The sequence below is a fragment of the Tachysurus vachellii genome, chromosome 12, assembly GCF_030014155.1.
Source record: "Tachysurus vachellii isolate PV-2020 chromosome 12, HZAU_Pvac_v1, whole genome shotgun sequence".
NCBI lineage: Eukaryota > Metazoa > Chordata > Actinopteri > Siluriformes > Bagridae > Tachysurus > Tachysurus vachellii.
Window position 1 is genome coordinate 14,222,962 of NC_083471.1, and position 15,586 is coordinate 14,238,547.

The 15,586-nt window shown below is 37.5% G+C and overlaps 1 protein-coding gene across 2 annotated transcripts in view; it reads left to right on the forward strand.

Moving 5' to 3' along the window:
- The window catches only part of LOC132855144 (aldehyde dehydrogenase, mitochondrial-like), an 18,347-nt gene extending 3,174 nt beyond the window's left edge, over nucleotides 1–15,173 (forward strand). The window contains exons 4-13 of one of the 2 annotated variants that reach the window (XM_060883903.1): nucleotides 7,242–7,321; nucleotides 7,551–7,662; nucleotides 9,746–9,874; nucleotides 9,973–10,086; nucleotides 10,660–10,762; nucleotides 10,932–11,116; nucleotides 13,298–13,462; nucleotides 13,598–13,755; nucleotides 14,410–14,524; nucleotides 14,790–15,173. In XM_060883903.1, coding sequence (XP_060739886.1) covers nucleotides 7,242–7,321; nucleotides 7,551–7,662; nucleotides 9,746–9,874; nucleotides 9,973–10,086; nucleotides 10,660–10,762; nucleotides 10,932–11,116; nucleotides 13,298–13,462; nucleotides 13,598–13,755; nucleotides 14,410–14,524; nucleotides 14,790–14,822 — 1,194 coding nt within the window. In that variant the 3' untranslated portion in view covers nucleotides 14,823–15,173. The remainder of the gene's footprint in view (nucleotides 1–7,241; nucleotides 7,322–7,550; nucleotides 7,663–9,745; nucleotides 9,875–9,972; nucleotides 10,087–10,659; nucleotides 10,763–10,931; nucleotides 11,117–13,297; nucleotides 13,463–13,597; nucleotides 13,756–14,409; nucleotides 14,525–14,789) is intronic. The other variant, XM_060883904.1, reaches the window with a different exon arrangement.
- Nucleotides 15,174–15,586: the final 413 nt, after the last annotated feature.

Here is a 15,586-nt window from a genome sequence, read left to right on the forward strand (position 1 = left end):
ATATATATATATATATATATATATATATATATATATATATATATATATATATATATATATAATGTGTGTATATGTAAAAAATGTTATATACATGCATACATATATATACAAACTCTATGTGATGTTTGTTTATTAGTCGATTATTTATATATATATATATGTGCGTATATGTAAAAAATGTTATATACATACATACATATATATACAAACTCTGTGATGTTTGTTTATTAGTCGATTATTTTTATATATATATATATATATATATATATATATATATATATATATATATATATATATATATATATAATCGACTAATAAACAAACATCACATAGAGTTTGTATATATATGTATGTATGTATATTTATACATACATACATACATAAATGTGCTCGATAAAACGTTCGATATTTTTTATTCTTCGTCGGAAGAAAACAGAGGTTGCGAAGCAAGTTTGGTTGCATTAACAAAGGCACCCACTCTCTGTTAACCTAGCAACAGTATTGTTTGGTTGCGCCATATTGTTGTCTCATGCTGGTGCTGGATTCCTCTTCAGTAACCGGCGACTGATAAGCAGAAAATGAGCCGCAGCGAGCGAGGAAATTGTAAATAAAAGAGGAAAAGTCAGCTCGCCAGTATGGAAGTTTTTTGGATATTATAACTAGGGCTGAAACGATTCCTTGAGTAACTCGATTACAAAAATTATTCGAGGCAGATTCCTCTGCCTCGAAGCCTCTTTTAATTCATTTTAAAGCTCACGTCACGTTCTTGTGCAATTATTTTGTGTGTGTGAGCGCGCTTGTGTGTGTAACAACGCACACGTAAAAGCGGAAGGAGACACGAGGAGGTAGTGGTCTTTTGATTTGAGCGCGCTTGTTAGTGCAGGCTGCAAAATGTAAGGGCGCGATAACAATGTCAATGAGCAAAGAGAAGAAACAAACAAGAGAAAACGACAGAAAATGTCCAAGTTTTGGGACACAATCAGAGCGTCTGTTTTCAGCAGCAGGAAACATTGCTTCAAAGCGCAGGGCAAGCCTCAATTCTGAGCATGTTGATATGTTTACCTTTCTTCATTGCCATCACATGCTCCTTTAAAGACTTTTAAAGCACACCCACGTTGAGAGAGAGAGACTTTTATATTCTGATTAATATGCTTAAAGCACTCATGCATGGACTCTAGGTCCAAGTTCCTGTTCATGTTTTTTGTCTCTTAAATACCACAAAGCATTCCAAGAAGACAGTAAAGGCTTATGCCTGAGTTGTAGATTTATAATCTTTTAGTTCTGAAAGTTAAGTGTCATGACTTAAAGGCAGTATTTTTGTATTATTATTACTATTTATTTTAACGCATGTCTTAGTTTTGATACTAAAAAAAAAAGTAATTTGAAAGTAATTTATTTTTTTGTTTTTGCATCTCAGAAAAGGGTTCATTTAAAACCCAGAATGTTTGTCACTTAAATGTAATTAATTCTTCTCAGTCAACTCTTTGTCATTGTTCAAAGTACAAGTACAGACAGAGAAACAAAGGGTAATATCTCAATGTTTATTTTTTGATAGAAAATATGGTTGTATGCATTGCATTCTATGCAGTTAAAAAATAAAAGTTCATTTTTCTAAAAAAAAGGAACCAATTAGTTATTCGTTTTAAGAGACCCGTCTTATTTTCTCTTGTATATTTAATATTGCTCTTTAATTAAGCAAAAATACATTTTATCAGATTACTTGATTAATCGATGAAATTTTAGGTAGAATACTCGATTACTAAAATATTCAATAGCTACAGCCCTAATTATAAGTCTACGAAAATATACTTGGATAGTTCAACTTCAAGTATGATTAGAGTAAGAATAACTTGAGTTACTTTTTCATATTTCTGCAGGTTTCATATTTCAAACAATGTTACTGTACGGTATCGGGTTTTATATTACAGATGTACCTCAGTTTTATTTATGTTTAAAAAACACTGCACATATTTTACACACTTTATTCACCAGAAGGTGAACAGCTAGTGAACTTCCTAGCACTAAACTTGCACTAAATTCTCAGGTTTCTCTATGTTTATATTTAACACTTTGCACTATTTTATTACACTTTATTAAGCATTTCTTACATTTTCTTTCATTTTGCACCTAAAATGTTAAGAGATAATTGTTGTGTTCATTGTGACTTTAGACTTATGTTTACATTATAATTATTTGAGTTTTCCTGGTTGTTGACATTTCTGTCTTAATAACTGAGGGGATTATGATCAGAGGAAGGTTAAGTTTAAAATAAAAATGTTTAAATGTAATATATTTTTCTCCTGGTCCTTATTTTAAATGGGCCATAAAAAAATTCAATAATTATCGATATCGACCGATATGAAACACTGATATCGTGATACAGTTTTCAGTCATATTGCCCAGCCTTATTATTTATATATTTTTAAATATATTTTTAAAATTTATATATTATTATTTTATATATATTTTTATATATATATATATATATATATAACTCTGTGATGTTTGTTTATTAGTCTATAACTAATTGGTAAAGTATATAAAGGGCTTGTGAGTGAATCACATTAGCATTTTATTATTTTTTTAATATAGAGAGTTAAAGTTAAAACCCTTAACTTTTGTGAATGCAGTTGCTCTTTAGCGATTACTCACCAGAGTGTATAAGAAATGTCTTTTACAGAACATGGAGTGGCACTGACCCTGTAAATATAAATTAGTATTATTATTATTATCGTTATTATTATTAATAACGATAATAATAACAATGATGATAATAATAATAATAATAATAATTAAAGCTGCAAGCAGCATTTCCCAGGTTCAAGCGTTTAAGGCCTTTGGATTGACATGCTAATATATGTCATGTCATGCTACATATGTCATGCTACAGAGGGTGCCACAATATATGTCATGTGAAGTACTCACCTGTCCAGTTTTCCCTAAAATAAACAAAGTCATATCCATTAGAGATGAGCCGGATACTCGGCTGAAACGAGTATCTGGTACGGATAAAGCACTTCTCACTTCTGCCGAGTACGAGTATTATACGAATAATACGAGTCAATATCTGTGCTCGGATTGAATGAAAATCATCATTGGCTAGCTGATTGTGTCAGCGTTCTGTGATAGGCTAGTCACAGCGCCCCTCCCCTACAGTGATAGGCTAGTCACAGCGCCCCTCCCCTACAGTGATAGGCTAGTCACAGCGCCCCTCCCCTACACACATACAGATGTATTGTGTTGCTGTGTCTCGCTCTGCTCACTCACAGTCACACACAGAACAGCTCTCTGTGTCTCCCTCAGTCACTCAGGTTCGCGGGTCTTTTCCGTTAACGTTTAGGGTTTCTTCAGCTTTTTACTTCGGGTTGTAACGTTAATAATACGTACTTACTAACCAGTAGAGTTCTGGTAAACGTGGGTTCGTTCAGACGTGGTGCTTGCTTGGTAAAATGCGACTCGTATTGCGTCTCTGCCTGTCGGAGATTTTTTTTCTTTTTTAAACCTTCAGCTGTCTCTAACCAGTAACCAGACACTGTGTGTCTGACACGTTTTTGCTGTATTTCATAAAAACATAAAGGTAGTAAGCTAGTGTTATTAATATTACAAATTAATTATTACAGGTTAAAGCCCCGCCCATTTCAAGACAAGCCCCGCCTACTTCCGGCTTAGGCCCCACCCACTCCGAGTCAGAATCAGAATCTTTGCCTTATGAGTCAGAACAAAATTGGGTTTTTGGACTGTTGGTGGCGCTAGAGGGCTTTTTTTAAAAAATGGCTGTTTTTAGTGATTTTTCAGTTATAGCACCACCAAGTGGCCAATCGCCGTGGTTTTTGAACTGTGACCTCAGTTTGACCTCTTTCATATATGTACCAGGTTTGGTGTTGATAGCTCATTTAGTTCTTGAGTTATTGACATTTTAGTAAAACTGGCTCCTCACAGTCCAAACGTTTTGGGGCCCCTTAAGGACCCTGAATCAAAATTTCGACTTTTTTTCGAAGATTATTGACACCGAGACTCCTAAGAATATTACTGCACTGGATTGGTCTTGATCAGGCGAAAAACCTAGGACTAGTTAGCAAAAGTAGGTTTCGGATAAAAATTTGATAGAGAAAAAATTTAATGGCGGAAATGATATTGGAGATAAACGTTTTTTAAGTCATGAGCCAAGGATTCCAATAATATAAAGCACTTGAGATTTGGACATAGGGGTTTAGGGGTTATGGGGACAAGCACGTTTTGGGGCGCTGAAGCGCCCAAAATTGTCCGATTCCGCTGAGATTTTGGCCCTGAGTAACTGTGACCAGTACTACCATCTGACCAAGTCTGAGCTCTCTAGGCCTTACAGTTTGGGCTGCACGATCGTTTCTATGGCGGAATAATAATAATAATAATAATAATAATAATAATAATAATTAAAGCTGCAAGCAGCATTTCCCGGGTTCAAGCGTTTAAGGCCTTTAGGGAGTTTAAGGCCTTAAAGGATTTTCACATACACAAAGTGACAAATAAACAAAGTCATATCGGTGAGTCTACAATCCTCGTGCGAAGCAAAACGAAGTATGAAAACATACTTGGCAATAAAGACCATTCTGATTCTGATTCTGAGACTTTGCCTTACGAGTCAGCACAAAATTGGGTTTTTGGACCTATGGGCACAAACGCCTTTTGGGGCGCTGAAGCACCCCAGATTGTCCGATTCCGCTGAGATTTTGGCCCTGATTAACTGTGACCAGTACTACCATCTGACCAAGTTTGAGCTCTCTAGGCCTTACGGTTTGGGCTGCACGACCATTTCTTGAGCGGAATAATAATAATAATAATAATAATAATAATAATAATAAAAATCCTAACAAAAACAATAGGTTTCCAGCGCTTCGCGCTTGAACCCTAATAATAATAATAATAATAAGAAGAAGAATGAGTTAATAAACACAGCAGTTAACTTAAAGATTCTGCAGAAATGTTGCCCTGTTTTAAGCCGGGCTCACATTGTCTGATTTTGGCCATGATTTGGTCATCTGAGACAAAGTTTGAAAATCCTATATAATTTCTAGAACACTAGAGTAAAATCTGTAGTCTTTGATTGCTGGTTTGACTTGGTCACCAACAGTTGACTCACATAACACGATAATGTCAGATGACCTCAGGGAAGATGTCGAAATGAGTATTTTTTTGTTTTTATCATCTCGTATTGTCGTAAACAATATTAATTTTGATGCTTCTTAACTGTCGTACTATCTAACGATGACAACTGAGATCCTACAGTGTGACATGGGGATGATGTTCGTACAGTCTGACAAGCAATAATCGAGGAGGATTATGAAAAATCACACAGTGTTCGATTTGCAGTAATCAAGTAGGATTATGAAAAATCGCACAGTGTGCCTGGGTTTAGACTGAAATTTTCATGGTAGAACTAAGAACGGTAATTACAAACATTATAATGCATTACTTTATATACAGTGGTGTGAAAAAGTGTTGGCCCCCTTTCTGATTTTTTTTTTTCTTTTTTGCATGTTTGTCACACTAATGTTTCAGATCATCAAATGAATTTAAATATTAGTCAAAGATAACAATGAAGGTTTTTATTATTAAGAGACAACAAAATCCAAACCCACATGACCCATTATTTTTGAAAAAGTGTTTGCCCAACCCCTGTTAAAACATAACTGTGGTTTATCACACCCGAGTTCAATTTCTCTAGCCTCATCCAGGCCTGATTACTGCCACACCTGTTTGCAATCAAGATATCACTTAAATAAGACCTGATTGACAAAGTGAAGTAGACCAAAAGATCCTCAAAAGCTACACATCATGCCGAGATCCAAAGAAATTCTGGAACAAAGGAAAGAAATTGAGATTTATCAGTCTGGAAAAGGTGAACCTTTCCAGGAGTGGCCGGCCGACCAAAAATGCCCCAAGAGCGCAGCGTGGACTCATCCAAGATGTCATAAAAGACCCCACAACAAAATCTAAAGAACTGCAGGCCTATTTTGCCTCAGTTAAAGTAAGTGTTCTCCACCATAAGAAAGAGACTGGGCAAAAATGGCCTGCATGGCAGAGTTCCAACACGAAAACTGCTGCTGAGCAAAAAGAACATAAAGGTTCATCTCAGATTTGCCAGAAAACATCTTGATGATACCCAAGACTTTTGGTAAAATATAGAAATGTGGACTGATGAGACAAAAGCTGAACCTTTTGGAAGGTGTGTGTCCCACTATATCTGGCATAAAAGTAACACCGCCTTCCAGAAAAAGAACATCATACCAACAGTAAAATATGGTGGCGGTAAAGATGCAAAGATGAGTGGACCAAAATTCCTTCACTGTGCTGTAACAGACTCGTTGCAATTTATCACAAACGCTTGATTGCAGTTCTTTCTTCTAAGGGTGGCCCAAATAGTTTAGGATTAGGATTACTTTCTCACACAGGGCCATGTAGGATTGGATTTTGTTTTCCCTTAATAATAAACTTAACTTTACTTAACTTAACCTTTACTTAAAAACTGCATGTTGTGTTTACTTGTGTTATCGTGTGACTAATATTTAAATTTGTTTGATCTGAAACGGGGGGGCACGGTGGCTTAGTGGTTAGCACGTTCGCCTCACACCTCCATGGTTGGGGGTTTGATTCCTGTCTCTGCCGTGTGTGAGTGTGTGTGTGTGTGTGTGTGTGTGTGTGTGTGTGTGTGTGTGTGTGTGTGTGTGTGTGTGGAGTTTGCATGTTTTTCCATTGCCTCGGGGATTTCCTCCAGGTACTCCAGTTTCCTCCCCCGGTCCAAAGACATGCATGGTAGGTTGATTGGCATCTCTGGAAAATTGTCCGTAGTGTGTGATTGCGTGAGTGAATGAGAGAGTGTGTGTGCCCTGCGATGGGTTGGCACTCCGTTCAGGGTGTATCCTGCCTTGATGCCCGATGACGAATGAGATAGGCACAGGCTCCCCGTGACCCGAGGTAGTTCGGATAAGCAGTAGAAGATGAATGAACTCTATACTATCTGTAGTTCGGATAAGCGGTAGAAAATGAGGGAGAGTGAGTGATCTGAAACGTGTGATAAACATGCAATAAATAAAAAAATCAGGAAGGGGGCCAACACTTTTTCATACCACTGTACATCTGTATCTAGAACTGTATACTATAATCCTAGATTGTGATAATGGATACCTCTTTCAGTCAAAATCCATTTAAACTTCTTTAGATTGCATGTAATATGTAATATATTTCTGCTGTTTGGATTGTAGGAGCTGGAAACCTTGGACAATGGCAAGCCATATGCTGTGGCCTACTGTGTTGATTTGCCCATGGTGGTCAAAACGTTGAGGTAAGATCTGAAAGTTTTGCATTTATTGAACTGAGTGATGAACTGAAGTGCCTTGTAGTATTGTAGCAAAAAAAAATTAGAATGCTCAAATGCATGATATTTTTGATAGAATATTCTTTATTCTCTAGTTTCTAAAATGATGGTCTGTTGAAACTAAGTGTTAAGATCATGCCTTTCCTTATCTGTGGATTTTTCAAATGTGAATTGTTTGTGTGTTTTGTTCCTGCAGGTATTATGCTGGCTGGGCTGATAAATGGGAGGGCAAGACCATTCCAATCGATGGGGATTATTTCTGCTATACTAGACATGAGCCTATTGGAGTGTGTGGCCAGATTATTCCTGTAAGTATTTGGTTAATTTGATTATTTATCAAACGGGATATTTTGATAAGAACAGATTGAAATGCACATTTACCACCTCAGAATAACAACTCTGCAGCAGTAGATTACATGTTGGCATAGCCCCATTTTTAAACAATGTTGTTTATGTATGTACATGAAGTGTTGACTACATTTATACTACAGTGATGCCTCGAGATACGAGTTTAATTCGTTCGTTACCTTGCTCGTATCTCAAAATGCTCGTATCTCAAAACAATTTTCCCCGTTTAAATGAATTGAAATACCATTAATCCGTTCAAGCTTGCAAAATTCCACTCCAGTTATTTTGTTTGTGTTTTGAATATGAAAAATGTACAGTACCTGTATTTATAAATGACAAATATTGTATAAAAACATACAGTAATAAAAGAATTTTTAAAAAATAAACTGGTTTAACTTTACGGAAGATGCGCACGGAGGTTGAGGGAGGAGTAAACAGGAGGAATTTTGTCTCGTACGTACACTTTCGCTTTCGTTCACTTACTCACTACTGTACACTCTTAATGCTGCTTTACACTTAACTAAACTTTACTAAAATTAACGAACTTAAATCAAGCATCGCGTTAGTTCTGGCAGGCCACGTCGTCAAGCGTGCATCAGCTGTTAATCAGCTGTCCACGACACGCACCAATCCGGTTACGACCTCCATATTACCCGACCATTTAAATTCCCATTCCTAGAGCCGCTCTAGCGCTTCGCTGCTGCTGTGATCTAAACTCCCTCCTCCAACCCCGACTCCACCATGCCAGAACCTGTGTTCCTTGTACCAGTTTACGTCATAAATCTCCACATATTTTTCTCTCTCTCCCGCTCTCTCTAATTATTTATTTACTTATCAATTCATTCATTTATTACTTTCCAAAAACGCGTAAGCGATCATATCTAATACTATGCATGATTAGTGGTTCTGTTATACTGGGGGTTTATTCTATTTTCGCTGCTTTCTCCGCTCTGTCCATGCAGGCGGACGGGCGTGTGGATTCTTTTGACAAAGTGGTCCTGACAGAACCGAAATTGTCTTAACTGAACTTAATTGCTACAATTTTTGTTTTCTTTACATTAATTTTGCTTAATTTTCTTCATCGCTTTTCTCTTCACTTGTTTTTGCCTTTTTGTCACTCTTTCCTCACTAACATCTGCCGGTCGTTTTAATAAAAACCTGTCCGGTCGGCATATCAGATGCGGTGTAGTCGCACAAGTTCAAATTTTTTTAACGGATCCAACGCTCAAAACGGATCCGAAAATTACAGATCCGCAGATGGTCGGCACCTCACGCAGCACCTTTGCGACTCTCCATAGGAAATGAATGACTTCCGTTTTATCGGCCATCGTTTGTCGTGTGCAGTGGAAAGGCGGCTTTAACCGAGTGAGACGCGGCAAGCTGAGGCGGGGAAACACAGCACACGTGGTTGTTGGCACTCGTATCTCGAGGCATCACTGTATATCTAAAAACCCTTTGTAAAAAAGATTTGTTTGATGCTACACTGTTGAATTCAGAACTTTCTCTTACATTTGTGTTGAGGAGACATTGGCTGTTTTTCTGTTGATTGAGTGGAAACCTTGCAGTTCTGAGGCAGAGACCTGTTTAATCAACAGTGATGGGATTTCAGGGCTCTGTCTTGAAGGGGATTTTTTTTTTAAACTTCTCTTGCAGCAGCCAATTGTTCTTATGTGTGTCCTTGCATGAAAGGTGGTATTCTTTAGGTGATAATCTGTCTTGTTTTTTGCTCCAAACATATTTGTTAAATTTGTAAGGAAAGGGTTCTGCCACTTCAGTTCGCATGGTTGTGATTTAGACAAACTGCCATTTAGCCATTCTTCACCATATCATAGACACAGTAACAGCCTCCGCTCCTCTGGGAAAGCTTTAAAAAAAACAATTTTTAAGTTGTCTCTCATAAAAACAAAGGAAAACAAAAAATATATATATGTAAATATAAATTTTGGATGCATTACACATCAATGGGTTAGAACACTTAACTCACCTTCTTGGAATTTATCTCAGATGTGTAATGATACAAACATCTCTGTACGTTTCTGCCAGTGGAATTTCCCTCTGCTGATGCAGGCATGGAAACTGGGACCTGCTCTGGCTACAGGCAACACTGTAGTGATGAAGGTGGCAGAGCAGACACCTCTTACTGCGCTCTACGTGGCCAGCCTGATCAAGGAGGTCTGAGCTGCACCTTTAGGCCTAAATAGGCCATGATATTTTGTGTAAATGTTATATATACATTACAATCTGCATAAATCTCAATCTGTTCCTTTTAGGTGGGCTTCCCTCCTGGTGTTGTGAACATCATCCCTGGAATGGGTCCTACAGCTGGAGCAGCCATTGCTTCTCACTCTGACGTTGATAAAATTGCCTTCACTGGTTCCACTGAGGTAATAATATAGATATTACAGAAGTAAATGTGGACATTACTGTCCACAAGTAGGGATGTGCATTTTACCAAATTCAGTTGAAGGCTAGATGCTAAATAGCATTGAATTGAACATCCGGTTCTAATAATAAACAGCATGTTATGTGATGTGTTCCTACCCAGAAGAGTTATGATTAAAATTTATTTATTAAGGAATGGCATGATGTACTTTTGATCAGTTTATAGTTAGTTATTTAATTGTGGAATATTAAACATGTGAAACATTATTTTTCTTTATAAGTTAGTAAGAAAATAATTTGATTAAAAATGCAGCTTGTCACATAACTGTGCAAAGCACAAAGTTCCCATTACTGAAGATTTCTCAATTCCAAACACTGACACCTGTGTCAGTTAAAAAAAAAAGAGAAGAATCTCTTTACCGATCACATCACAAGAAGTTTGTATGTCTAAAATAAAAAAAAATGCATTTGTTAGCATTATCTATCTTTTGGACTGCAAGCTTCATATCCTCATTGTCTCAAACTAAAGTGTGAATTTGCTGCTAAATTATTTGACTTCATTACCTGTTCTGTAGGTAGGCCACCTAATTCAGCAAGCTTCTGGCACCAGCAACCTAAAGAAAGTAACTCTGGAACTAGGAGGGAAAAGTCCCAACATTGTTTTATCTGATGCAGACAGTGAGTCATTTTTAATTCCGTGCATTCCTTTAATCAGCTGTTAGAATATATATTTTAGTTCTTTGTTAAAGAATGCCTGTGCACTGTGAATTTATCTTTTATAGCCAGACAAAAGTACAAATTTTGTTAATTGTTTACAATTTAAAGGTTTACAACCTTGTTCTTGTAGTGGAGCAAGCTGTGGACCAGGCCCACATGGCCATCTTCTTCAACCAGGGTCAGTGTTGCTGTGCAGGTTCACGCACCTATGTGCAGGAAAGCATCTACAATGAGTTTGTTGAGCGCAGTGTGGAAAAAACAAAGAAGAGAGTGGTGGGAAATCCTTTTAACCTTCAAACTGAGCATGGACCACAGGTACGACTATGAGCCGCACCTTGACCATGTAGAACTTTTTCATAAATGGCATTGCTTTGCTGACTAGTGTGTTGTATATTATCAAAGTTTTCTTGGAGTTTTTTTTTTTTTTTTTGAATCTTACTAATTTTTAGTCTTACTAATTTGATGATCCTCAAAAATCAGAATTTCCGGAACCTCAAATTTATACCAGATACTGACATGTAAGTGGCATGTGTATAGCATGAATAAGGCACAAACAAACTTTCAGGCAATCCAGTATCTGTCCAGCTCAATCCTGTAACAGTATTGTACATGAGCAAGCAAATTGACACTTGGATTTGGCCATCAGCAGATTCTTTACTCTGTCTGTTGTATATCTGTAACTAATTTTTTATTTTATTAAATTTATCTTCACTGTGATGTTCACTCTCTAGAGTCTAACACAAGCTGAATATTATAGTACAAGCCTACCACTGGACTGTAAAAGTGAAAAGCCATATATATTTGGACGTTCACAAAGTTCTTGTTATTTTAGCTCTATGCCAATATACTGTGGCATAGAGCTAAAATAACAAGAACTTTGTGAACGTCCAAATATATATGGACGAGCAGATAGATAGTATAGAGTTCATTCATCTTCTACTGCTTATCCGAACTACCTCGGGTCACGGGGAGCCTGTGCCTATCTCAGGCGTCAGCAGGCATCAAGGCAGGATACACCCTGGCGTGCCAACCCATCTCAGGGCTCACACACACTCATTCACTCAAGCAATCACACACTAGGGACAATTTTCCAGAGATGCCGATCAACCTACCATGCATGTCTTTGGACCGGGGGAGGAAACCGGAGTAAACACCCAAGGCACGGGGAGAACATGCAAACTCCACACACCCAAGGTGGAGGCGGGAATCGAACCCCGACCCTGGAGGTGTGAGGCAAACGTGCTAACCACTAAGCCACCGTGCCCCCATAGTATAGAGTTGATTCCAATATTTTAGTACAATGTCCACTATCTTTGGACTTCCAGATGAGGTATCTCGGTTGAGGAAGTTAGTAGTTTTTACATCATTATTGGCCAGACGACGCCTTCTCCTGAGCCCTCCTTCTCACTCTCAGTTGCTCATGCACAATTAAAATAACACTGCTGTGTTTTTTGTTTTGTTTTGTTTTGTTTTGTTTTACATTAATGTCAACTTTTCACATATTACATGCCTTGGGAAAGGTGCATTGTACAATCCTACATGAACGTATTTGAGATATTTGTCAATTTAAACAGGCCAGGACTTGATACAAACAGATACACTAACAATAACCATTATGTGACTCACACAAGCTACCAATAAAAGGAATTTGCCAAAAACAAGAAAACCCTGTAGGAAGTAGGTGCATGCGTGACAGTCAAACCAGTAAGAGAAGACTAAAACACAAAGGAAATACCTAGGGTTTATGACATGATGGAAAACACTGGTAAGCTTCAAACTCTAATCTTGATTACAATAATGTCTGCCAAAAAGAGGGGGGGGGAGCCTTGTACAGTTGCAGAACAATAGCCTATGAACAGCCTATGCTTATAATTTGATACATACCACCATGGCCTGTGTGGATACCAAGCAACCGATTTTCATTTATTTGTTGATGTGAATGCTGGAAAAAGCAGCAGGATAAATGTAGTTATATCAACTGCTTGGCTTCAGCTAAATGCTTCCCTCTTTCAATGAAGCTACACAGTGCAGATGGAAAATGACTTGTAGCATACTTCAACAGCATTTTGAGACGACTTTGTTCTGCAACACAGTCAGTCACCTGACCTGAATACAGTGGCGTCCATTTACTAGAGGAAAAAATCCCAAGAACAAGCAGGAGTGAAGGCCTGGCATTGCATCAGCAAAGAAGAAACCTAGTGCATACAAGTATTAAAAGTGACCATTACATTTTTGTCAATTTGTCCAATTAACTTTTGTCTCTTATAAAGGTATTCCATGAAATGTGGATGCCTAATAAAGGAAGGGGACTGTTAGTCTTACTCTGTTCACCCAATTCCGATGCAAATACTTCAAAAGCCGTAGCTCAAATCTAACATAACATAAAAAGTTATACATAACAAAAAAACTGTTTATTGGCCAGACCATATATATCCATTGTAGAATTCTATAGTTTATTCAGATTTATTATTAATTGCATTATTTTTTTTTGGCTAGATTGATGATGAGCAGTACCAGAAGATTCTGGGGTACATAAGCAGTGGGAAACGTGAGGGGGCAAAGCTCATGTGTGGAGGCGATGTGGCATCAGACCGTGGTTACTTCATCCAGCCAACCATCTTCGGAGATGTTCAGGATGGCATGACAATTGCCCGTGAAGAGGTGAATCTAAAGCTAATAACCTCCTTTCCCGATTGTTCCCTTACATCGTTGACTTAACAGAAACCAAATATCTTCAGTGCTTAACATAATTTGAGCTTTCAATTACATTTTGCTTCTTTTTTCTTCTTCTTTTAGATCTTCGGTCCAGTTATGCAAATTCTGAAGTTTAAGACTATAGAAGAGGTGATCGAGAGAGCTAATGACACCAAATATGGCTTGGCAGCTGCTGTCTTTACAACAGATATCAACAAGGCTCAGTACATCTCTAACAGTCTTCGCGCTGGCACTGTCTGGTATGTCAGTAACAGTTTTAAACTGAGGGTTGGGTTTTAATTCTAGCTGAACAGAATGAGTATCCTGCACCGAACAGTCAGGAAAGCTCACTGTTTACTGTTTTCTCATGAGGTTTCACGTTTTGGGTTTCCTTTGGATTTTCCACTTTCCTCCCAGATCATGCTGGTTGAGGGATTGATTTTAATTTGCCCCTTGTTGTGAGTGTGGGTGCATGGTGCTTTCTGATGGACTGGTGTCCAATACAGGCTATATTCCCTCTTCATGCTCATTTTTCTGCTCAAAATATTTGGGAAAGTATTTATGGAGGTGGACACAGTGCTTGGTGGTTAACACATTTACATTACACCTTTTCCCAAGCTACCCTAGTTTCCTCACCAAGTCTAAAGACATGCATTGTAGGCTGATTGATATTTTTAAATTGTCTGTAGTGTGCAAGTGTGTGTGCAATTGTACCCTACAATAGACTGGCATCCTGTCCAGGGTGTAACCTGCTTTGTCCCCCGAGTCTTTTGGGATACTCTCCAGTTACAATGCACAGGAAACCCAGTAGGATAAGTGGTATAGAAAATGGATGGATGGAAGTATTTATGGAGAGAGCAAGGTGGTATATTAACACCATTCAGTCAGCTTTTAAATTTTTTCCCTGTCCACAGGATTAACTGCTACAATGTGTTTGGAGTTCAGGCTCCATTTGGTGGCTACAAGGCCTCAGGAACCGGACGAGAAATGGGAGAGTATGGCTTGGAAAACTACACTGAAGTCAAAACTGTAAGCATGCAACTTACCTTGCTGAAATCTGTCACGCTTGCCTATTAGCATCTAACAGGGTATGAAGGTGTTGCTGTGTTAAATTATTAATTTGTAGCTGCATTTTTTGAGATCATGGCTAACTGCCTATAGCACGACATCTACTAACCTGTATAATCTGCTGGTCTTTATTGATCCAAAACATCATTCAACTAATAATGGTATATGATTTGACATTTTCTGCCTCAAAAAAAATTAATCTGTGATGTTAATTTTGGTTCTACAGGTAACAATAAAAATTCCCCAGAAAAATTCGTAAGGTGTTGGACCATCAGTTTGAAGACACCAGTGAATCAATGGAGGAAAAACATGCTTACAAATACAAGGATTGTTGTTTGAATGAGAAATTCTATGATGTATAAAGCTATATGTTTTACAAGAAAAGCTGTTTTTCTTCAATGTCTTTCAGAATATCAGTTTAGAAGCACTTAAAAACTTATATTTTAAAAAAATACTAATTACAAATAAATATAAAAGTTAGAAGCACAAATATCATATATTGTTTTAATGGTAATTTGTTCCATTTTGATAGTGAAATGCAACTTGATTTTGCACAAATTGATTTTTCTTGATTTTTTTTTTTTTTTTTCAATAAATGCTTCAAAGCTTATTTTCTGTGGTCATGTGGATTTCACATAGTTTTGTACAGTGTGATTTTACTTCAATTTAAAACTGATTTCAATATAGGGAATACCACAGGGATTTCATAACAATTTCACATGCATGCATGAACAGTTTGTCACACTGTGCAGGACACTCCTTGACAAACCAGGTCTGTGTGCTCAGGGACACCATCATGCTGGAACAGGTTTAGGCCTCTTTTACTTGTGGCGAAGGGAAATTGAACAAAGAAATTCTATACGATTTTGGCCAACAGTTTTGGGAAGGAACATGTATGGGTGTGATTAGGTGTCCACAAACTTTTAGCCATATAGTGTATCTGGTACTTTAGTCTGCCTGAGCGAGTTCAGTGTAACGGGTAAAAAGCATTTTGCCAAATATTACCTTAAAACTCTCCTTTTG